Below are 23,450 nucleotides of genomic sequence, written 5' to 3'. Positions count from 1 at the left end.
TACACGATGCGTACAATTCCGCTGCGGAGCATAGGCTGCGGAGCGGAATGTGGTGTCCGCAGCATGCTCTGTCTGTTGCGGAGCAGTGGCGGACTGGTTGCGGACTCATGGCGGAATTTCTCCATTGACTTCAATGGAGATTCTAAGTTCCGCAATGAAGTCCGCAGCTGTCATGCACATGTTATGTGTGGTGCGGAGCGTATTGGTTTTTTAACATGACATTTCTTCATTCTGGCTGGACCTATGTATTTCTAGGTCTACAGCCAGACTGAGGAAGTCAATGGGGCTCCCGTAATGACGGGAGCGTTGCTAGGAGACGTCAGTAAATAGTCACTGTCCAGGGTGCTGAAAGAGTTAAGCGATCGGCAGTAACTGTTTCTGCACCCGGGACAGTGACTACCGATCTCAATATACATGTATCTGTAAAAAAACATATAAGTTCATACTTACCGAGAACTCCCTGTTTCTGTCTCCAGTCCGGCCTCCCAGGATGACGTTTCAGTGGAAGTGACGGCTGCAGCCAATCACAGGCCAAGCACAGGCTGCAGCGGTCACATGGACTGGCGCGTCATCCAGGGAGGTCGGGCTGGATGCCGAAGGAGGGACGCGTCATCAAGACAACGGGCGGTAAGTATGAATTTCTTTTACTTTCACTAGGGAAAGTGCTGTCCCTTCTCTCTATCCTGCACTGATAGGGAGAAGGGAAGCACTTTTCCTGCAGTCCGCAGCGGCCAGTCCGCATCAATTTTCTGCACATTTTGTGCAGATCCGCAGCCGTAATCCGCAACCCGGATTAGGTGCGGCATTGATGCGGACAGTTGCGGAGGAATTCCGCCATGTGTGGTCATGCCCTTATAGTAGTTATATTCTTGTATATAGAGGGCACTATTATAGTAGTTATATTCTTGTATATAGGGGCAGTATTATAGTAGTTATATTCTTGTATATAGGAGCAGTATTATAGTAGTTATATTCTTGTATATAGAGGGCACTATTATAGTAGTTATATTCTTGTATATAGGGGCAGTATTATAGTAGTTATATTCTTGTATATATAGGAGCAGTATTATAGTAGTTATATTCTTGTATATAGGGGGAAGTATCATAGTAGTTATATTCTTGTATATAGGGGCAGTTTTATAGTAGTTATATTCTTGTATATAGGAGCAGTATTATAGTAGTTATATTCTTGTATATAGGAGCAGTATTATAGTAGTTATATTCTTGTATTTAGGAGCAGTATTGTAGTAGTTATATTCTTGTATATAGGGGGAAGTATCATAGTAGTTATATTCTTGTATATAGGGGCAGTTTTATAGTAGTTATATTCTTGTATATAGGAGCAGTATTATAGTAGTTATATTCTTGTATATAGGTGCAGTATTATAGTCATTATATTCTTGTATATAGGGGCAGTATTATGGTAGTTATATTCTTGTATATAAGGGGCAGTATTATAGTAGCTATATTCTTGTATATAGGAGCAGTATTATAGTAGTTATATGCTTGTGTATAGCAGTTATATTCTTGTATATAGGTGCAGTATTATAGTCATTATAGTCTTGTATATAGGGGCAGTATTATGGTAGTTATATTCTTGTATATAAGGGGCAGTATTATAGTAGTTATATTCTTGTATATAGGAGCAGTATTATAGTAGTTATATTCTTGTATATAGCAGTTATATTCTTGTATATAGGTGCAGTATTATAGTAGGTATATTCTTGTATATAGGGGCAGTATTATAGTAGGTATATTCTTGTATATAGGAGCAGTATTATAGTAGTTATTTTCTTGTATATAGTAGTTATATTCTTGTATATAGGGGGCAGTATTATAGTAGTTATATTCTTGTATATAGGTGCAGTATTATAGTAGTTATATTCTTGTATATAGGGCAGTATTATAGTAGTTATATTCTTGTATATAGGGGCAGTATTATAGTAGTTATATTCTTGTATATAGGGGCAGTATTATAGTAGTTATATTCTTGTATATAGGAGCAGTATTATAGTAGTTATATTCTTGTAGATAGGAGCAGTATTATAGTAGTTATATTCTTGTATATAGGGGCAGTATTATAGTAGTTATATTCTTGTATATAGGGGGCAGTATTATAGTAGTTATATTATTGTATATAGGGGGCAGTATTATAGTAGTTATATTCTTGTATATAGGGGCAGTATTATAGTAGTTATATTCTTGTTTATATTGGCAGTATTATAGTAGTTATATTCTTGTATATAGGGGCAGTATTATAGTAGTTATATTCTTGTATATAGGAGCAGTATTATAATAGTTACATTCTTGTATATAGGGGCAGTATTATAGTAGTTATATTCTTGTATATACGGGGCAGTATTAGAGTAGTTATATTCTTGTATATATACGGGGCAGTATTAGAGTCGTTATAATCTTGTATATAGAGGGCACTATTATAGTATTTATATTCTTGTATATAGGGGCAGTATTATAGTGGTTATATCCTTGTATATAGGGGCAGTATTATAGTAGTTATATTCTTGTATATAGGAGGAGTATTATAGTAGTTATATTCCTGTATATAGGGGGCAGTATTATAGTAGTTATATTCTTGTATATAGGAGCAGTATTATAGTAGTTATATTCTTGTATATAGGAGCAGTATTATAGTAGTTATATTCTTGTATATAGAGGGCAGTATTATAGTAGTTATATTGTTGTATATACAGGGCAGTATTATAGTAGTTATATTCTTGTATATAGGAGCAGTATTATAGTAGTTATATTCTTGTATATAGAGGGCACTATTATAGTAGTTATATTCTTGTATATAGAGGGCACTATTATAGTAGTTATATTCTTGTATATAGGGGCAGTATTATAGTAGTTATATTCTTGTATATAGGAGCAGTATTATAGTAGTTATATTCTTGTATATAGAGGGCACTATTATAGTAGTTATATTCTTGTATATAGGGGCAGTATTATAGTAGTTATATTCTTGTATATATAGGAGCAGTATTATAGTAGTTATATTCTTGTATATAGGGGAAGTATCATAGTAGTTATATTCTTGTATATAGGGGCAGTTTTATAGTAGTTATATTCTTGTATATAGGAGCAGTATTATAGTAGTTATATTCTTGTATATAGGAGCAGTATTATAGTAGTTATATTCTTGTATTTAGGAGCAGTATTGTAGTAGTTATATTCTTGTATATAGGGGGAAGTATCATAGTAGTTATATTCTTGTATATAGGGGCAGTTTTATAGTAGTTATATTCTTGTATATAGGAGCAGTATTATAGTAGTTATATTCTTGTATATAGGTGCAGTATTATAGTCATTATATTCTTGTATATAGGGGCAGTATTATGGTAGTTATATTCTTGTATATAAGGGGCAGTATTATAGTAGCTATATTCTTGTATATAGGAGCAGTATTATAGTAGTTATATGCTTGTGTATAGCAGTTATATTCTTGTATATAGGTGCAGTATTATAGTCATTATAGTCTTGTATATAGGGGCAGTATTATGGTAGTTATATTCTTGTATATAAGGGGCAGTATTATAGTAGTTATATTCTTGTATATAGGAGCAGTATTATAGTAGTTATATTCTTGTATATAGCAGTTATATTCTTGTATATAGGTGCAGTATTATAGTAGGTATATTCTTGTATATAGGGGCAGTATTATAGTAGGTATATTCTTGTATATAGGAGCAGTATTATAGTAGTTATTTTCTTGTATATAGTAGTTATATTCTTGTATATAGGGGGCAGTATTATAGTAGTTATATTCTTGTATATAGGTGCAGTATTATAGTAGTTATATTCTTGTATATAGGGCAGTATTATAGTAGTTATATTCTTGTATATAGGGGCAGTATTATAGTAGTTATATTCTTGTATATAGGGGCAGTATTATAGTAGTTATATTCTTGTATATAGGAGCAGTATTATAGTAGTTATATTCTTGTAGATAGGAGCAGTATTATAGTAGTTATATTCTTGTATATAGGGGCAGTATTATAGTAGTTATATTCTTGTATATAGGGGGCAGTATTATAGTAGTTATATTATTGTATATAGGGGGCAGTATTATAGTAGTTATATTCTTGTATATAGGGGCAGTATTATAGTAGTTATATTCTTGTTTATATTGGCAGTATTATAGTAGTTATATTCTTGTATATAGGGGCAGTATTATAGTAGTTATATTCTTGTATATAGGAGCAGTATTATAATAGTTATATTCTTGTATATAGGGGCAGTATTATAGTAGTTATATTCTTGTATATACGGGGCAGTATTAGAGTAGTTATATTCTTGTATATATACGGGGCAGTATTAGAGTCGTTATAATCTTGTATATAGAGGGCACTATTATAGTATTTATATTCTTGTATATAGGGGCAGTATTATAGTGGTTATATCCTTGTATATAGGAGCAGTATTATAGTAGTTATATTCTTGTATATAGGAGCAGTATTATAGTAGTTATATTCTTGTATATAGGGGGCAGTATTATAGTAGTTATATTCTTGTATATAGGAGCAGTATTATAGTAGTTATATTCTTGTATATAGGAGCAGTATTATAGTAGTTATATTCTTGTATATAGAGGGCACTATTATAGTAGTTATATTCTTGTATATAGAGGGCACTATTATAGTAGTTATATTCTTGTATATAGGGGCAGTATTATAGTAGTTATATTCTTGTATATAGGAGCAGTATTATAGTAGTTATATTCTTGTATATAGAGGGCACTATTATAGTAGTTATATTCTTGTATATAGGGGCAGTATTATAGTAGTTATATTCTTGTATATAGGAGCAGTATTATAGTAGTTATATTCTTGTATATAGAGGGCACTATTATAGTAGTTATATTCTTGTATATAGGGGCAGTATTATAGTAGTTATATTCTTGTATATATAGGAGCAGTATTATAGTAGTTATATTCTTGTATATAGGGGAAGTATCATAGTAGTTATATTCTTGTATATAGGGGCAGTTTTATAGTAGTTATATTCTTGTATATAGGAGCAGTATTATAGTAGTTATATTCTTGTATATAGGAGCAGTATTATAGTAGTTATATTCTTGTATTTAGGAGCAGTATTGTAGTAGTTATATTCTTGTATATAGGGGGAAGTATCATAGTAGTTATATTCTTGTATATAGGGGCAGTTTTATAGTAGTTATATTCTTGTATATAGGAGCAGTATTATAGTAGTTATATTCTTGTATATAGGTGCAGTATTATAGTCATTATATTCTTGTATATAGGGGCAGTATTATGGTAGTTATATTCTTGTATATAAGGGGCAGTATTATAGTAGCTATATTCTTGTATATAGGAGCAGTATTATAGTAGTTATATGCTTGTGTATAGCAGTTATATTCTTGTATATAGGTGCAGTATTATAGTCATTATAGTCTTGTATATAGGGGCAGTATTATGGTAGTTATATTCTTGTATATAAGGGGCAGTATTATAGTAGTTATATTCTTGTATATAGGAGCAGTATTATAGTAGTTATATTCTTGTATATAGCAGTTATATTCTTGTATATAGGTGCAGTATTATAGTAGGTATATTCTTGTATATAGGGGCAGTATTATAGTAGGTATATTCTTGTATATAGGAGCAGTATTATAGTAGTTATTTTCTTGTATATAGTAGTTATATTCTTGTATATAGGGGGCAGTATTATAGTAGTTATATTCTTGTATATAGGTGCAGTATTATAGTAGTTATATTCTTGTATATAGGGCAGTATTATAGTAGTTATATTCTTGTATATAGGGGCAGTATTATAGTAGTTATATTCTTGTATATAGGGGCAGTATTATAGTAGTTATATTCTTGTATATAGGAGCAGTATTATAGTAGTTATATTCTTGTAGATAGGAGCAGTATTATAGTAGTTATATTCTTGTATATAGGGGCAGTATTATAGTAGTTATATTCTTGTATATAGGGGGCAGTATTATAGTAGTTATATTATTGTATATAGGGGGCAGTATTATAGTAGTTATATTCTTGTATATAGGGGCAGTATTATAGTAGTTATATTCTTGTTTATATTGGCAGTATTATAGTAGTTATATTCTTGTATATAGGGGCAGTATTATAGTAGTTATATTCTTGTATACAGGGGCAGTATTATAGTAGTTATATTCTTGTATATAGGAGTAGTATTATAGTAGTTATATTCTTGTATATGGGGTGCAGTATTATAGTAGTTATATTCTTGTATATAGGGGGCAGTATTATAGTAGTTATATTCTTGTATATAGGGGCAGTATTATAGTAATTGCATTCTTTTCCATAGGGGGCAGTATTATAGTAGTTATATTCTTGTATATAGGGAGCAGTATTATAGTAGTTATATTCTTGTATATAGGGGCAGTATTATAGTAGTTATATTCTTGTATATAGGAGTAGTATTATAGTAGTTATATTCTTGTATATGGGGTGCAGTATTATAGTAGTTATATTCTTGTATATAGGGGCAGTATTATAGTAGTTGCATTCTTTTCCATAGGGGGCAGTAGTATAGCAGTTCATGTCTACAAATTGGTGAATGTGTAGGAAAAAACATATTTGGAATGATTTTCTTACCAAGAGGTGGGTACTGTGAGAAGCTCTCCACACACATGGGCTTTCCAGGAATCATCTCTACGATGGCGGCATCTCCAGATTTCAGGGATTTTGGGTTGTCCTCAAGCTTTTTACCAGAGCGACGGTCGATCTTCTCTTTCAGTTCTGCAAACTTGCAGGCAATGTGTGCAGTGTGACAATCAATGACTGGAGAATAGCCAGCACTTATTTGGCCTGGATGGTTTAGTATGATCACCTACCAAAGGGAAAACAGCCGCAATCATAAATACTGTAAGGTAAAGGGTTTACAGACCTGAATAACAAAAAAAAACAAAAGCCTCTTTAATGAAAATTAAAGACATGAGAAACTTTTTTCACTACATTATTCCAGTGTGGAGTGTCCCCATGACAACACTTCCTGACCTTTCATGGGGCATTATTTGGATCCAGAACCCATGCAGCAGTGTCCACACCCTACTACCACTATTCAAGCTCACTAGTATTGGACATCGACGGAATGGTTTTGGAATTTGGATTTACACTATGACCCTATGATAAGTCTGAGCTTTCAGAGCACATGATAGGAAGTGTTGTTGTGATGCTGATTTTTCTGAAAAAATTTAATATGTCGGTGCAAACCAAAAATGTTTTCACTTCTTTTATATGCAGCAAAGTTGGCTTTTTTTCTATAATGCCTTTGACAGTTCTCATTTAAAGGGGTTGTCCAGGATTAGAAAAACATGGCTGCTTTCGTCCATGGGTTGTGTGTGATATTGCAGCCCAACTCTATTGACTATCTTGTCCTTTGCTCTGACCAGGGGCGTAACACTGAAACATTGGGCCCCATAGCAAACTTTTGACTGGGCCCCCCTCCCCTGGGTGCCAAACACAGCCCCCCTTTGTAGCCAGTGCCCCGTGTAGACTGTCCCATACAGCCCCCTCCTGCAGATTGTGCCATACAGCCCCCTCCTGCAGATTGTGCATACAGCCCTCCCCTGCAGATTTTCCCATACAGCCCCCTCCTGCAGATTGTGCCATACAGCCCTCCCCTGTAGATTGTGCAATACAGCCCTCCCCTGTAGATTGTGCCATACAGCCATACACTGTAGATTGTGCCATACAGCCCTCCCCTGTAGATTGTGCCATACAGTCCCCCTGTAGATTGTACCATACAGCCCTCCCCTGTAGATTGTGCCATACAGCCCTCCCCTGTAGATTGTCCCATACAGCCCCTTCCTGCAGATTAGATTGTGCCATACAGCCCTCCCCTGTAGATTGTACCATACAGCCCTCCCCTGTAGATTGTGCCATACAGCCCCCCTTGTAGATAGCGCTCCCACCTCTCTTGTAAGTAGTACGATATATCACCCCCAAACACTCAAATTATACCCACCTAGGCCCCGATCCCCTGACGAATGAAGCAGCTCCTCAACGCCGACGGGATCCTTGCATAGGCCGGCGTGATCCAGTGACGCCATCACGCCGGCCTGCGCAGGGATCCTGACCCTGCGCTTGATAGGCTGCAGACCGAATGTGGCCTGTAGCCTATGGCAGAGCAGGGAGGTACCTCCCTGCTCTGTCATAGTGTACAATAGTATCTGCATCTTAAGGACGCAGATACTATTGAATGTGGCGTCGCTACCGCTGTAGCAGCCATAGCCACAAGGCATGTGGGGGCCCGTCCCGGCTGGCGGCACGGGCCCCTTCATGCCGTGGGTCCTGCAGCAGCCGCAATTGCTGCTATAGCGGTAGTTGCACCACTGGTTCTGACCGTTGAGCTTCATGGGGTATGATGTGGATCCAGAATGCATTCACATCAGTGTCCACACCCTGTTACTACTTGTTGTGGATGGCGAATTGGAAGGGGGTAATAGATTGAGCTGCAATACCCCACACAACCTGTGTACAGGTGTGGCACTGGTTTTGGAAGAATCAGCCATGTTTTGGTAACCCTCAACAATCCCTTTAGAAATAGTGATTGCAAAAATGTAATGTTATAAAGTGACCCTAGGTGGCACTGTTCTATATAATTATTGTAGATTAAATTATGTACTAAGGTTAATTTTCCTAAAATAGGAAGAAATGCTCTTTAGAAGACACCTGATTAATATTTAGGTTACGCTCAATGACCTGGGAGGTGAATTGCGCAGCTTCCTGGGGTGGGTCGGCTTTGCTGTCACCACACACGTTACCACGACGGATGTCTTTGACTGACACATTTTTTACGTTAAAGCCAACGTTATCTCCGGGAAGAGCCTCGCTCAAAGCTTCATGGTGCATCTCCACAGACTTCACTTCTGTGGTGATATTTACAGGAGCAAAGGTCACTACCATGCCGGGTTTTAGGATCCCAGTTTCTACACGGCCGACTGGAACTGTGCCGATTCCTGCAGACGAGAAGGAAAAAGTCATAGGATTATGGTATATAGTCCACATATCACAACAGGGACAGTTTTATATAAAGAAACCCAAAGCTTTCCTTAGACATTCGTTTTATGTAATGTCTATGGGGGCTGCAAGACATTCCCTTGATATCTGCCAACACCCAAAAATCCAGGGGTAGTAAACCCCAATCTCACACTACACTTATGCCACACTCACAGGGGACCAGGAAGCTATGGGATTTATTTTGTAGGGTTGATTTTGCATCCTCTGTTGCTGCCTGCAACATGGAGGTAGTCACCCGACATTTTTTTTCGACCTGACTAATGAAGCATGCTTTGCAGGGTAAAGAAGTCTGAAATAGTTATAGCTGCTATGTTGGTAGTCAGAGAAATATAATAGAATCCATATAAGCAATAAGTCAAAGCGAAAATAGGATCCATCAACAGTAGTTAATCTACTTGCTGATGGTTTCTAAAATAAAAAAATGAAATATATACATATTTTGAAAGAAATTACTTTTAATACCAAATACATTTGAAGTCACAGCAAAATATATGTAGATATCCCTTGATCACATGACCTGGTTACCTCCAATCTTGTAGACATCTTGGAGTGGGAGGCGCAGAGGTTTATCTGTTGGACGAGTTGGAGGAAGAATTGTGTCCAAAGCTTCTAGGAGAGAAACTCCACTTGCGTTTCCTTCTTTTCTCTCCACCTTCCATCCTTTAAACCAAGGCATCTACAGGAGGGAATACCAGCAGGGGGCGGAGGAGAGTCAGGGGAAGAGGGGCAAAAGATAAGAGGCAAATCGAGATTAGGGTATCTTGGATGAGGTTGGCCTTTCATTCATTTATTCATTCAGCTTAGGAATTTACTTGGAGCCCATGACGTCACTGTATATCTACCTGAAGGCTGTGGCTGCCGTGATGTAGAAGGGCCTTGGTTGCCAAGGTAGGACTTGGCTTTGTCAGATAGGATCATGGCATCCGGCTTATCCAAAGTTCCTCCAATGATGTGCCCAGGGTTTTGATGGCACAAAGTGAAGCTGCATATTGTTCATGACCAACCGCCACATGACCAACCACCAGTCCCTCCTGGTCCTCACCTGGACATTGGGTTTCACATCCAAGAGTTTGGGGGCTGCCGTGCATCCAGCTGGAAAGGACTTTTTGGAAGTGCAGCCAATTGTTGGACGTGTTCTAAATAATTCTTATTGGCGGGCTTTCCCCAGAATTCCCCCAAATGTCCTTTCCAGCTGGCTGCCAGGCACAGTGTGCTGCCCCAAAAACTCAGGTTTGGAAACTGTATAGTGGCAGCTATCAAGCTTTTTTGGCATCTTATAGATGCCCTTTCTTTAGGTACCTCTGTCTCATGATAAAGACACTTTAAGCACATTTCCACTAAGATGGAATCCATCAACAAAATGCTGTTGACAGATCTATTATCATTTGTATGGTCTCTGGTATAGCTCTATGAATGATCTATGGGTCTGATTGGCTCCAAAGTACTGTGGAAGTAGGTCACCAACATATTGGAACCAGATGGCAACCATCTAGGTGACGCTACCATATAGAGTACAGTTTTATCACCCAAGATGACAGTGCCCGCCACGATGACACTTTTTGCATGTCGCCTTAGTCTTTTATATTGGCTTTCTTCTGTGTCCTTTAGTTGCGTCTTAAGTGCATCTGCCCACATTTGACCATCTCAAGAAATAACCAGACTTCATCCACCTGGTTTTAGTAAGAATCTATTAAAGCCCCTGTATTGGTAGCCTTGTTTGGGTTGCATAAGTTCTGCCTTCTCGAGTCGTCTCCACTGGCACTGAGCCCCTGTCTTTTTATAACTGGGTTTATAGGATCTGATGACTGGGGAATGTTCTGGACCTGGCAGATCCCATGCGATGATGAGTCAGGGACACGTATTACTAAATGGAGATAAAGATGGGTGATGGGATGGGGATTGTTGAGGGGCAATTAATGATGCTCTGTAACACCCAAGGGAGATGAAATGGGCAGTACTGAATGACTCCAGGAAATTGGAAATCTGCTGACGCTATATAATCATATATAACCTCTATCCGCTTATAACGCAATATTACATGGCCCCGAATAAAGACGTAATCACTTGAATCAGTTCTTAGGATTCAAAGCCTCCAAACATCCAGCCAACTAAGTCCATACCATTTCAGTACTAGGGCATGGCCAACCCAACCTAGAAACAAGCCAAGAATAGAACTTTTCCCATGACTACAAGAATATGACCTGTGTCTCACTTACGTTAGGAGATGGCTCCAGCATATTGTCCCCATGCCAGCCGGAGATGGGCACAAAAGGTACAGTGGATGGATTGTAACCAATCTTCTTGATGTAAGCGCTGACCTCTTTTACAATCTCATCATAACGTTTTTCACTGTAGGGTGGCTCAGTGGAGTCCATTTTGTTGATGCCCACGATGAGCTGTTTTACTCCAAGTGTGTAAGCTAGTAGGGCGTGCTCTCTTGTTTGACCGTTCTTTGATATTCCAGCCTCAAACTCGCCAACACCGGCTGCCACTATCAAGACCGCACAATCTGCCTGGAAAGAGACATGTATCACCATTATATAAGGTAAACGAGGCAATGTTGTATTGTAGGTTGGGTTTCCTACAGAAGTGGACAACAGGGTCCACTAGAACCCAATCCAATAGCTTGAGAACATTTATAAAATGGCACTAGTCAGTGGGAATACTCATATTGGTCATTCTGTACTGACAATGAAAAAATAATGACTATGATATATTCTCATCTTAAACATTTATTGAATATCCATGGGCCATAAATGTCTAAGATGGGAATAACCCTTTAATGCGCCATTGACTTGCAGCAGACGTGATCATTATGCGGCTCAAGAACCTGACCATACAAGAGGTCAATGGTCTAGGAGAATTCTCTAGCCTTGAAAGCTTGAAAGCTCCCTGGAACTACTGTCCCATACTGAAAACATGATTACAGTACGGGACAGTTGTCCTGCAGCGAGGCACGGACTCCTAGCATCGTACATAACTATGATGCTAGGAGCCCGGCTCCCTGCACTGTGTTTGGTCCGGGACTTCGGGCCGAAATACGTTCCGTCCATTACGGACGTAACATGGTCGTGTGAATCCAGCCTAACACTGTAGAGCACTTCTACATTCTCTTTGTGGAATAACTTTAAAAAAAATAGCAAGAAAACTTTTTGGGAGATCTTATCTACAGTAAAAGTATTGGTGATTCCAATTTACCAGAGTTCTATGACCATATAAGATCATTAGACTAGATTTTATATAGGTCAAGGGTGGGTATGTTGTCTGTGAAGCCTTTTAAGCTCCAATGGGACCCCAAGAGAAACATGGGCCCATATTACTAACCTACTGCACTTGCTGTATTTATATATGTGCGATGGGCCGTCGTTGAGTGGGGGAGTCAATACAAATTTTGCTATGGTGACCCATGATTACTTGCTCTGCCTACGATTAGAAGTCACTGATTACAAGTTAAGGCTTTAGAATTGTTTTATATATATCTTGTGCTAGGTGTATGTAGACATCAGAACTTGGACCAGTCAAGGTCTCCACTCACCTGAGAAGTTCCAGTGATCATGTTCTTGATGAAGTCACGATGTCCAGGGGCATCAATGATGGTGATGTAATATTTGGTGGTCTCAAACTTCCACAGGGAAATGTCAATGGTGATTCCGCGCTCTCTTTCTGCCTTTAGTTTGTCTAGAACCCAGGCGTACTTGAAGGAGCCTTTACCCATCTAAGAAAAAGCATAGATAAGAAAATGCATGACAATGACTGTCACCTGTGTTATTGCAGCCCTTACTCTGACCTTATTATGAATGTGCATTTAGAAGACCCCTTCGGAGCAAAGCAGGGAGGCAAGACCTGTGGGAACTTTTGATGGGCACCATATTGGATGTCAACCAACTTTTTCAAAAATAGATATGACAAAAAAATGACGTAATAGTATTTTTAACAATTTGATAAAAAAAAAATTGTAGGGATTTTATGGGACCTAAGTTGGAAATTCTCTTAAAAAGAGCATTAAAGGGTTTCACCGCTTTGCACAATCCCTACTTGTTAGAAGGGTCCCTTGAAAATAAGCAGATCATAAAGTATCTCCCCTGCTGAGACCCCCAGTGATCAGCAGTATGTGTTTTCGTTTTCCTACAGCACCACCACAGAGGAAATATTAAGCATTACACAGTGCCCATTTATATCAATGGGTTGTCTGTAATGCAGGCGTTGTCCAGTTTGGAGAACCCATTTCCATACAGCCTATTAGAAAATTTTAAGTTAATAGAAGGGTGTCCCTGTTCAGGTCCCTCATCTCTTGGCAAGAGTGGAGAGCGGTTACATAGAGCGTCTCTCTCTGTGGAGGACATGTGCTGTATTACACAAACAACCCCTTCATATGTGTGGGCACTGCTTAGTGTAATGCTTAGTTTCCCCTGTGGTGGCGCTGCGGGGAAACTGAACACTTACTGATTTTCCTACAGATTATATCCGATCACTGGGGATCTCAGCAGGAGGACACTTTGTGATCTGCTTATTGGCAAGGGACTCTTCTAACAAGTAGGGATTGTCCAAACTGGAGAAACCCTTTAAGTTCATATCATGAGCATTGCCAGGGGCACATGGTATTTTTTACCCCTCTTTTTCAGCCCTGCCTGCTATGTATTACAATGCAATATCATATGCTTCACACCATGGCCGGCCTTAGTTATGTTCGACCAGTCCGGTCGCACAGGGCGCCAGCCGCCACACGGCAAGAGGGGCGCCAGCGGGTGTGTGTATCCCCGCGCCGTTGCAACCACCAGCGGGTATACACACACTAACTGCAGTCGCACCCGGGCGCTTCTTCACTTAGTGGCTACCGCTGTAGCAGCCATAGAGGCTGCTAGCGGTGACACCGGGCATGAGGGCGGTGGCGCCGCTAGCAGCTGCTTTGGCTGCTATAGCGGTAGCGACGGCACTATAGCAGAGCAGGGAGATATCTCCCTGCTCTGCTGTCTACTAGCGCCATTGTAGCTCCCTTCAGCTACAGCGGCGCTAGTAGACAGCAGAGCAGGGAGATACCTCCCTTGCTCTGCTATAGTGCCCCCCTGTAGATATCAACCCCCCCCTTCCAGGATAGCGCCACCGTAGCTCCCTGAAGGAGTGGAATCCCCGTGTGGCCGGGGATTCCGGTCCTGGAGCGCTGCTTGATGCCTCTGTCCATATATGGACAGTGACATCAGGGAAAACTCCTGAAGCGGAATCCCCGGTCACAGCATTGCAGACGCTATGATCGGGGATTCCACTCCAGGTGAAGCCAATGACGTCATGGACACAGACGTCAGGAGCTTCTCCTGGAGTGGAATCGACGGTCATAGCGTCTGCAACGCTGTGACCGGGGATTCCGCTTCAGGAGTTTTCCCTGATGTCACTGTCCATATATGGACAGAGGCATCAAGCAGCGCTCCAGGACCGGAATCCCCGGTCACACAGGGATTCCGCTCCTTCAGGGAGCTACGGTGGCGCTATCTATACTGGAAGGGGGGGGGTTGCTATCTACAGGGGGGCTGTGGGCTTTGTGGCACTACCTACAAAGGACAACTGTGCAGGAGCACACAAAATACCTAGCTTTCCCGGGTATAAAAAAAAACAGTGTGGAAATAAACTTAGATATAACTTTTATTTAATCTAGCTAAAAGGATTAATCCTTTACTCAGACTAAATAAAAGTTATAACTTAGTTTATTTCCACACATTTATTTGATAGCTGGGAAAGCTGGGTATTTTGTGTGCTCCTGCACAGTTGTCCTTTTTTTTAATCCTTTTTTTCACTCCCTACCAGGGGGCTGTGGGCTGTGTGGCACTTCCTACCAGGGGTCTTTGCGACACTTCCTATCAGGGGCCTGCGCGGCACTCCCTACAGGGGGCTGTGCGGCACTCCCTACGGGGGCTGTGCGGCACTCCCTACAGGGGGCTGTGCGGCACTCCCTACAGGGGGCTGTGTGGACCTCCTGACAGGGGGCTGTGTGGCCCACTCTACAGGGGGCTGTGTGACGCTATCTACAAGGGGGCTGTGTGACGCTATCTACAAGGGGGCTGTGTGGCGCTATCTACAAGGGGGCTGTGTGGCGCTATCTACAAGGGGGCTGTGTGGAGTTACCTACAAGGGGGCTGTCTGGCGCTACCCACAAGGGGGCTGTCTGGCGCTACCTACAAGGGGGCTGTCTGGCGCTACCCACAAGGGGGCTGTGTGGTGCTACCTACAAGGGGCTACGTGGTGCTACCCACAAGGGGGCTGTGCGGTGCTACCCACAAGGGGCTGTGTGGCGCTACCTACAAGGGGGCTGTCTGGCGCTACCCACAAGGGGGCTGTGCGGTGCTACCCACAACCGGCTGTGTGGTGCTACCTACAAGGGGCTGTGTGGCGCTACCTACAAGGGGCTGTGTGGCGCTACCTACAGGGGGAATCTGTGAGTGGGGGTCTGATGGTCATTTTACTGAGTGGTGGGCTGATGGTCATTTTGCTGTGAGTGGGGGGCTGATGGTCATTTTACTGTGAGTGGGGGGTTGATGGTCATTTTTCTGTGAGTGGGGGGCTTCAAGTGGTTTCCACCTCTGACTTCCAATTGAAATTAATAGGAGGCAGAAGATACCTGCGGCGCTCGTTTGGAGCTTTTTTTTCCTGCGTCTTTTGCATTCGCTTCAACAGCTTAACAAAAAACAAAAAAAAAGGCCAAACAACGCTGTCAGTTGCTGAAAGAATTTTGAGGCAAACATGTGTGAACATGCCCTTGTGCTTGTTCTTAGCCGTTTTCTGTCTTTCTCAAAACAATTTTTGGTAGGGTTGCCCTGAGGAAATTTTGTTTTTCCAGTGCTGCCTCGAGTCCGAAAAGGTTGGTAAACTCTGTACTAGGGTCCCGTCATGGAGCAGCTCAGTTCGTCATGGGAACGAGGTGAGTACAATTTTTGTTTTTGTTGGGGGCACTGTCTACAAGGGGGAGGTGTGGGGGGCTGTACGGCACGATCTACAAAAAGGAGGTGGGGGATTATGGCACTGTCTACAGGGAGGCTATATGGCAAAATCTACAGGGGGGCACTATACTGTGTGGGGGCCACTAAGCGGACATTATACTGTGTAGGGGTACTACAGGGCGCATAATACTGTGGGCACAATTAGAGGACAAAATACTGTGTCCTTGAAGGGGTTGTAATATATTATATTATTAAATATTATTATTATACTGTATGGGGGCACTAGAGGGGTATTATAATTTTTTTATGGGGCATTTTTTTTTAATGATGGGGTGGGGCGCCGGAAGATCATTTCGCACAGGGCGCCATCTATCCTAGGGCCGACCCTGCTTCACACACTCGCACTATAGCAGTATAAACAGTTGACATTTGGCCTCTGGAACCTATGGACTGATACTGTCAGATACTGTCTCAGCACTGGAGAAAACTGTACATACAGTTGATGGGGGTTGAAGGGGTTTCCTCACTGTAAACATCTATAGGTTATCAGATATGCCATAAATGTCTAAAAAGTTCCACCGGGACCCCCATTTATCAGGAGAACAATGGGTCCTAGCCCCAGCTCCACTTGGTTGGGTGGCCACATGGCTCTCTCCATTGAAGTCTATGGAAGTTACGGAAACAGCCAACAAAGCTTTCCTTAAAAAATCAGACTATAACATTTTATGAAAATTAAAGGGGTTCACCAACTATTATCACCACAGTAACCGTACAGTAAACACTACAACGTTACAGAAGAAATAAAGTATTACATGGTGTCCATTGAAATCAATGGAAATCCATGTACTGCACAGACATTAACAGCCCTATGACTTATAGAGGGGAATCCTGACAATCACTTTTTAAATACGACATTACTTATCCTGTACTGATCCTGAGTTACATCATGTATTATATTCCAGAGCTGCACTCACTATTCTGCTGGTGGAGTCACTGTGTACATATATTACATTACTTATCCTGTACTGATCCTGAGTTACATCATGTATTATATTCCAGAGCTGCACTCACTATTCTGCTGGTGGAGTCACTGTGTACATACATTACATTACTTATCCTGTACTGATCCTGAGTTACATCATGTATTATATTCCAGAGCTGCACTCACCATTCTGCCGGTGGAGTCACTGTGTACATACATTACATTACTTATCCTGTACTGATCCTGAGTTACATCCTGTATTATACTCCAGAGCTGCACTCACTATTCTGCTGGTGGAGTCACTGTGTACATACATTACATTACTTATCCTGTACTGATCCGGAGTTACATCCTGTATTATACTCCAGAGCTGCACTCACTATTCTGCTGGTGGAGTCACTGTGTACATACATTACATTACTTATCCTGTACTGATCCTGAGTTACATCATGTATTATACTCCAGAGCTGCACTCACTATTCTGCTGTTGGAGTCACTGTGTACATACATTACATTACTGATCCTATACCGATCCTGAGTTATAGCCTGTATTATACACCAGCAGAATAGTGAGTACAGCTCTGCAGTATAATACAGGATGTAACTCAGGATCAGAAGAGGATAAGTAATGTAATGTATGTACACAGTGACTCCACCAGCAGAATAGTGAGTGCAGCTCTGGAGTATAATACAGGATGTAACTCAGGATCAGTACAGGATAAGTAATGTAATGTATGTACACAGTGATGCCACCAGCAGAATAGTGAGTGCAGCTCTGGAGTATAATACAGGATATAACTCAGGATCAGTACAGGATAAGTAATGTAATGTATGTACACAGTGACTCCATCAGCAGAATAGTGAGTGCAGCTCTGGAGTATAATACAGGATGTAACTCAGGATCAGAAGAGGATAAGTAATGTATGTACACACTGACTCCATCAGCAGAATAGTGAGTGCAGCTCTGGAGTATAATACAGGATGTAACTCAGGATCAGAAGAGGATAAGTAATGTCATGTGTTTACAAAGTTACTCAATCTTTTATGTAATATATTAATAAACCAAGTGGAAAAGAGTTTAGAGGTAAATATACTCTTAAGAAATCTTAAAAGAATGTTTTTTTGCCACCTCCATAACCTTACGTTTGATTGTCTTTATAAAAGACGGCTAACCCTGAAGTCAGCGTCTTATATAAGACAAGGAACAAGGAGGTTCTGAGCACTGGAGAGATGTGACGTAAAGTAGTGATCATGTGGGTAGAAAGTATTCTGAACTCGCTGCCTGTCATACCACTGAAGTACATACTATTTTCAAAGACTGATAACAGAGAACAAAAGATTGAATTCAACTAGGGATAGGATAGCCTTTATAGTAGTTGTCCCTCGCAATGCATGGATAGGGCATGGATAATGCATGATGGCAGTGCCCTTTGGTTAAGTGCTCCAGTATCTTTTACTGCAGAATGGAATTGCATGAGGGACATAATTAAAGTGACACTGGACCTGATTAGAATTTTTGCATTCAATGTGCATTGTTGTTGGGTCGCAATTGGTTAAGGGCAGCGATGCCCCCGTGCCCGCTTGATAGAGCGTCTCCATTTCCCAGCTGTGTGTTGCTGATAGGACAGCGTGCCCTCTACATGCACACAGAAAATGGTGCCTGCCAGCTCAGATCAGCTATAATTAAACCCTGGCAGAGGTAGCGTTCTCTGCGGCCTCCACTCCTCAGCTGCTCCTGATTATCATCTCGGGGCTCCATCTCCAGAACACAATGCCCCCAATGAGCTGTCACCATCTGGGTCTCAGCGGAGCCTCTTGAGGGCCGGCGGCCGGGTCAGCCCCATACAAAAAAGAGAATTAGATCATTCCTGCTTCCTCTTGATGCCCGCTGCCGCTCTGCACAGGATTATAATACCCTGTATTGCAATCTTGCAGCTTTCTGTGTTGGCAGAGCGTGGCATAGTGAGAGAATTTCCATCATAGCGATGGCTGTTCATATAAATCCCTGAGTCATGCTCTTTAATATTCTGCTCAGTGGTCTCTTGGTCCACTAGATGCTGAGTTTCCAATAGTCATCCAGCTTTCCAAGACTCCTCAATGGCACATTTGTCTAGTAGTGCAGTAAAATGGGTGTGGGCGATCTATCACATGCATCAAATTTGCCAGTCAGGAGCCCGGAAAAAGAAAAATGGCAGCAATGTAGGAGCTGTAATGTCAGTCATAAGTGGTTGTCACTTGTGGAAATCCAACATCTAGTTTTTGGGGGCATGAGCAGCCGTCAGTCAGCATCACGTGGCACATTAGTATGGAAAATCTTTCTATAGATCAGAGGTTAAGGGGGTTTCTGATCAATGACTATCAGTAGGGGTCTGACCCCAGATGGAGCAGCGCAGCCCCTTTAATGTTTGTCCAAGCACAGCCGCTCACCCATACATGATGGTGGGCCTGGTACTGGGGCTCAACTCCATAGATTAACATAACACAGAATTTTAAAGACTAAAAAAAAGAAAACAAGCTCTATTACATGTCAGTTGTATGAGCAATCAGAGGCTTCCAGGACCCTCGTTGGGTTGGCCCCATCACCATTTGTACTACATGGATATCCGCATCAGCAGGGACCCTCCTGCCAAATCCCAACCCATCTGTCCCTAATGTCTAATAGATGTGTGAATCCTTAGAAGACTTCTTCCAAAGTTCCTGATCTGCCCTGGATAATATAATAAGATCTGATATATGTGGTTAGGATCCTCTTATACCAGGGATGGGTTGAAGCTTGGGCAATGATATCCAAAACTTGTGGCTTACACCACTGTCCAGCTCCATAAAGCTGCCGAACCTCTTAATTTGAATGGCCGCTCAAAACTTATAATGTCATCACCGTGCCCTAGACAACAGCCCCATCCTTTGGACGCCAGCACATATGCCATCTATCCTCCAGTGATCACCTACATACCTCCCAGAGGCGTAGCTAGGGGAGCTGGCGGTGGCATGCGCTCCCGGGGCTGGGTGCCAGCAGGGCGCCAACCAGCTCCTCTGCCTTTGCCAGGGTATTTAGTTACAGGTCTAGGGCAGCAAATAAAAATCTTTATTCTCCATCGACTATCCCAATGGAGCAGGGGCTCATAGTTCACCCCCATTGTGTCAATCATCATATTGCCATAGGGGAATTTGGGCAAAGTATTATTTGAGGGCAGAAAATAAGGTCCCCCAATCACCATGATGGGACCTTGGTCAATGTCATCAAGGAGCCCAGGGGTATCATTATAGAACATCAAATACTATGTACCCAATTGTTATTGTCCACAAAAAACAATCAAACGTCAGATCCGCAGGCTACACAATGACAGCAAATAAATCATATAATGCCATGGGCACATCACTAATGTCCTACATGACCCCAAAGACGTATCATTTATAAGATCCCAGGTCCCACAGCCATGCTGAAAAGAATGTTGAGATTTTTGATGGTGGAACAGTCTAGAATATTTGATAATCCAGCAACTGTCCGGACTGTTAATGCCGGATTAAAGGAATTTTACCCTACATCTATACCTGATAAGATCGTCCTGTCACCTCTCCTGACATTTCTGTATTAGAAAATAATTGTATTCTCCATAATAAACCAATGCTGCAACATAAAACTCTATGGTGTGCCGTTCCTCTGTTATTCCTCCTAGAAATGTATGTATAAATTGACAGCTGGGTGTTACCAGTTGGGGGGGTGTCCCTACACTGACTGACAATGTCCAATCCGTGCTGAGTGAGACTGTGTAGGGACACACCACTTTGACAAGGGGAATGGTAACACCCAGTTGTCAATTTAATCATACATTTCTAGGAGGAATAACAGAGGGACAATACAAATATTTCCTAAAATAGACATGTGAGGAGAGGTGACAGGTCCTCTTTCACATATGCACTCACCTCAGCTGCCTCCTTCTCAAATTTCTCAATAGTTCTTTTGTCGATGCCTCCACATTTGTAAATCAGGTGGCCAGTGGTGGTGGATTTTCCGGAATCCACGTGGCCGATGACCACAATATTGATGTGGATCTTCTCCTTCCCCATCCTCCTGGGGGTTATGCTCCGTAGCGGGTGGGGGTATCTAAAGGAAAGATATAAGTCATCACACCAGAAGTCACTGAGGCATGAGGCACAACTTGCCTCCTACCTGAGCGATGTAATTAGTAATCCCCATCTATCTGTTCAACATCTAAGAAGTCCTTGCTTTGTCTTATTCAAAAACATTTCTTCCAAAAATCCCTCCTTTCTATTCCTCCTAGTTATATCTGCTTCTGGGAAAGCTGGGTGACCATAGATATTGCTCCTAATACAGCTCACAGATAAATGAGGCCATGATAACCCATCAGTACCCTCACCCAGATCAGATACATGATACCAAGGGCAGCCTAAAAGAAGATGGGTGCCAGGTAGAAAGAGGAGGAGGAGGGGGGGGGGAATATGTTACATCAGAATGATCATCAGGGGACAATAATGAACGACTTCTATATCCAAGGGGAGATGAGACCTGTATTTAAATCTGCCCTCCTGCATCTATGTGTATTACCAAAAATGTATGTGAAATGCAGATGTAGCAGAGCTGAATTTGTCATGTGCAGTCCAATGTAAAACAGCAGAAAACACAGTGCTATATAACTAGCAATTGTGCTAATAAGCTCAACTCTAATACATCTGTATGTAGCAGATTCCAACTTGTATATGAAGTACATCACAGAGAGAGAGCAGTCAGCACATGTACGTGCCACTTCATAGTGTTTTCTGCCCAGATACAGTCAATCAACTATATCAATGATCATTCGGCGAAAAAGACTGAGTCTGGGATGGCAATCCAAGGGTTAATAGGTCACTGTCCCTTTAACAATGGGCTCTGTGTTCTTTATACATGGTCATTTATCTATTTATTGCATATCTATTACGGATGTGGCAGAGCTGAATGTCGTTTAAACGTCTTTCTTTTTTTGAACCATGTTAGGATAATGCGGTAGGATTATCTGCAGTCCTATGTAAAACCATAGATAACGCTCCGACCATGTTTTGTGCTGAATGACAAACTCAGCTCTACTGCATCTGACATGCATGTTAACCCTGGACACTATGTATCAATATATACTTCATGAAATTGATGTAGTAGGGCTGAGTTTGTCATTGGGCACTATTCATTATACATATATTATCATGTGTTGTGTAATTTTACATAGGACTGCAAGGAGAAACTATGCATGATGGACAAAAAAATGTCAGCCTATCTCTGTTCCATCTGTGTATCTCTATCCTATGTGTATGAGTATACATATACTGTGTATCTATGTGTCCTGCATTCAGCTGTGAGCTCCCTCCCTCTTCTCTTCCAGCCTTTGATGGATTTTACATTACGCCACAGATAAAATGTCCCTTTAAAAGATGTCCCACATACTCCATACAGGTCCAAAACATCTGCTACCCCCATACTAATCTGCCCTACCTCCCCCATACACCCACAACTTAAGGGGGGCTCCAAAGTAGGAAGAGGGTTGGAAAAGCAGGACTAAAAAGAGGACCAAGCTAGACAGGTGTGACAAGGGGTGGGCAATAGAAGGGGGCTACAGGAACTTATGATGGACCACAGCAAAAGGGGGCTGATATGGGGGTGCTTGCGAGTTGGAAGGGAAATTATAGAGGGGCTGTAGGCATTAATGCACTAAATTAATGGGGGGCTTCAATGCAAAAGGCAGGGAATGTAGAAAAGGGGGACTCTAAACTAGACAGGTGGGCAGTAGAAAGGGGCTCACAACTTATATAGACTACAGAAAATAATGAGGGGGGGCAAACTAAGGATGGGGGGTGCAGGAAGCATCATAGGATGTAAACACACATAGGAGAGAGTTATTGGGGGGCTGCATGCAGAAAGTGGGGAGCTCTTACCTGTGGCTGAGCTCTCAGACAGCAGGGGCTGCCGGCTCCAGATCAGCCAGTTTTATTTCTCCGGGAGGGGGTCCACCTATTGACGGCCCCAGCGCAATGCAGTCACCCCTGCACCACAGCAATGCGGTACCGGGGATGATGGGGAAGGAGGGGTGAGGGGAGAGGAGGAGTGAAAGTTTGGGGAGGGGAGGGGGGAAGGAGCGATTAGGATAGGAGGGGTACACAGCAAGATGCTAGAAAGGAGGAGGATGACATAATGGGGGGGACAGAGGGGGTGGGTTCCTCCTTAATGTTGGTGAATGAAGGAGACCTCTGTATAGAGTGAGGCTGCTGGAGCTGAGAGCATTGGTGATGCCCTGCCCTGTGTAGCCAGCCTCTTGGTTGGCAGAGCTGCTCTGCTGTTTCTAGGGCAGCTGGAATCATATGACATTGCTGCCTCTGTGTTATAAACAACCTTATATGCAATGCCAGATGATGCCAGCCTGAACACAGGGCATCCCGCGGGCTGATTCACATGCATAGTGTATAGGGGGAGGCAGGGGACCAAGATGTAAACAGCCTGAGGTGAAGATG

At 41.7% G+C, this 23,450-nt stretch overlaps 1 protein-coding gene across 1 annotated transcript in view; it reads right to left on the bottom strand.

Annotated features, from left to right (window-relative positions):
• Window positions 1-23,199, bottom strand: part of EEF1A2 (eukaryotic translation elongation factor 1 alpha 2) — a 24,792-nt gene extending 1,593 nt beyond the window's left edge. Inside the window, exons 1-7 of the mRNA XM_075846229.1 lie at window positions 22,878-23,199; window positions 20,880-21,060; window positions 12,583-12,762; window positions 11,264-11,560; window positions 9,573-9,723; window positions 8,730-8,986; window positions 6,621-6,855 (exon numbers count right to left, since the gene is read on the bottom strand). Coding sequence (XP_075702344.1) covers window positions 6,621-6,855; window positions 8,730-8,986; window positions 9,573-9,723; window positions 11,264-11,560; window positions 12,583-12,762; window positions 20,880-21,023 — 1,264 coding nt within the window. The 5' untranslated portion in view covers window positions 21,024-21,060; window positions 22,878-23,199. The remainder of the gene's footprint in view (window positions 1-6,620; window positions 6,856-8,729; window positions 8,987-9,572; window positions 9,724-11,263; window positions 11,561-12,582; window positions 12,763-20,879; window positions 21,061-22,877) is intronic.
• Between the last annotated feature and the right edge of the window lie 251 nt (window positions 23,200-23,450).

The sequence above is a fragment of the Rhinoderma darwinii genome, chromosome 13 (assembly GCF_050947455.1).
Source record: "Rhinoderma darwinii isolate aRhiDar2 chromosome 13, aRhiDar2.hap1, whole genome shotgun sequence".
NCBI lineage: Eukaryota > Metazoa > Chordata > Amphibia > Anura > Rhinodermatidae > Rhinoderma > Rhinoderma darwinii.
The sequence above is the reverse complement of the archived record's forward strand: the minus strand, read 5'-3'. Positions and strand labels throughout refer to the sequence as shown.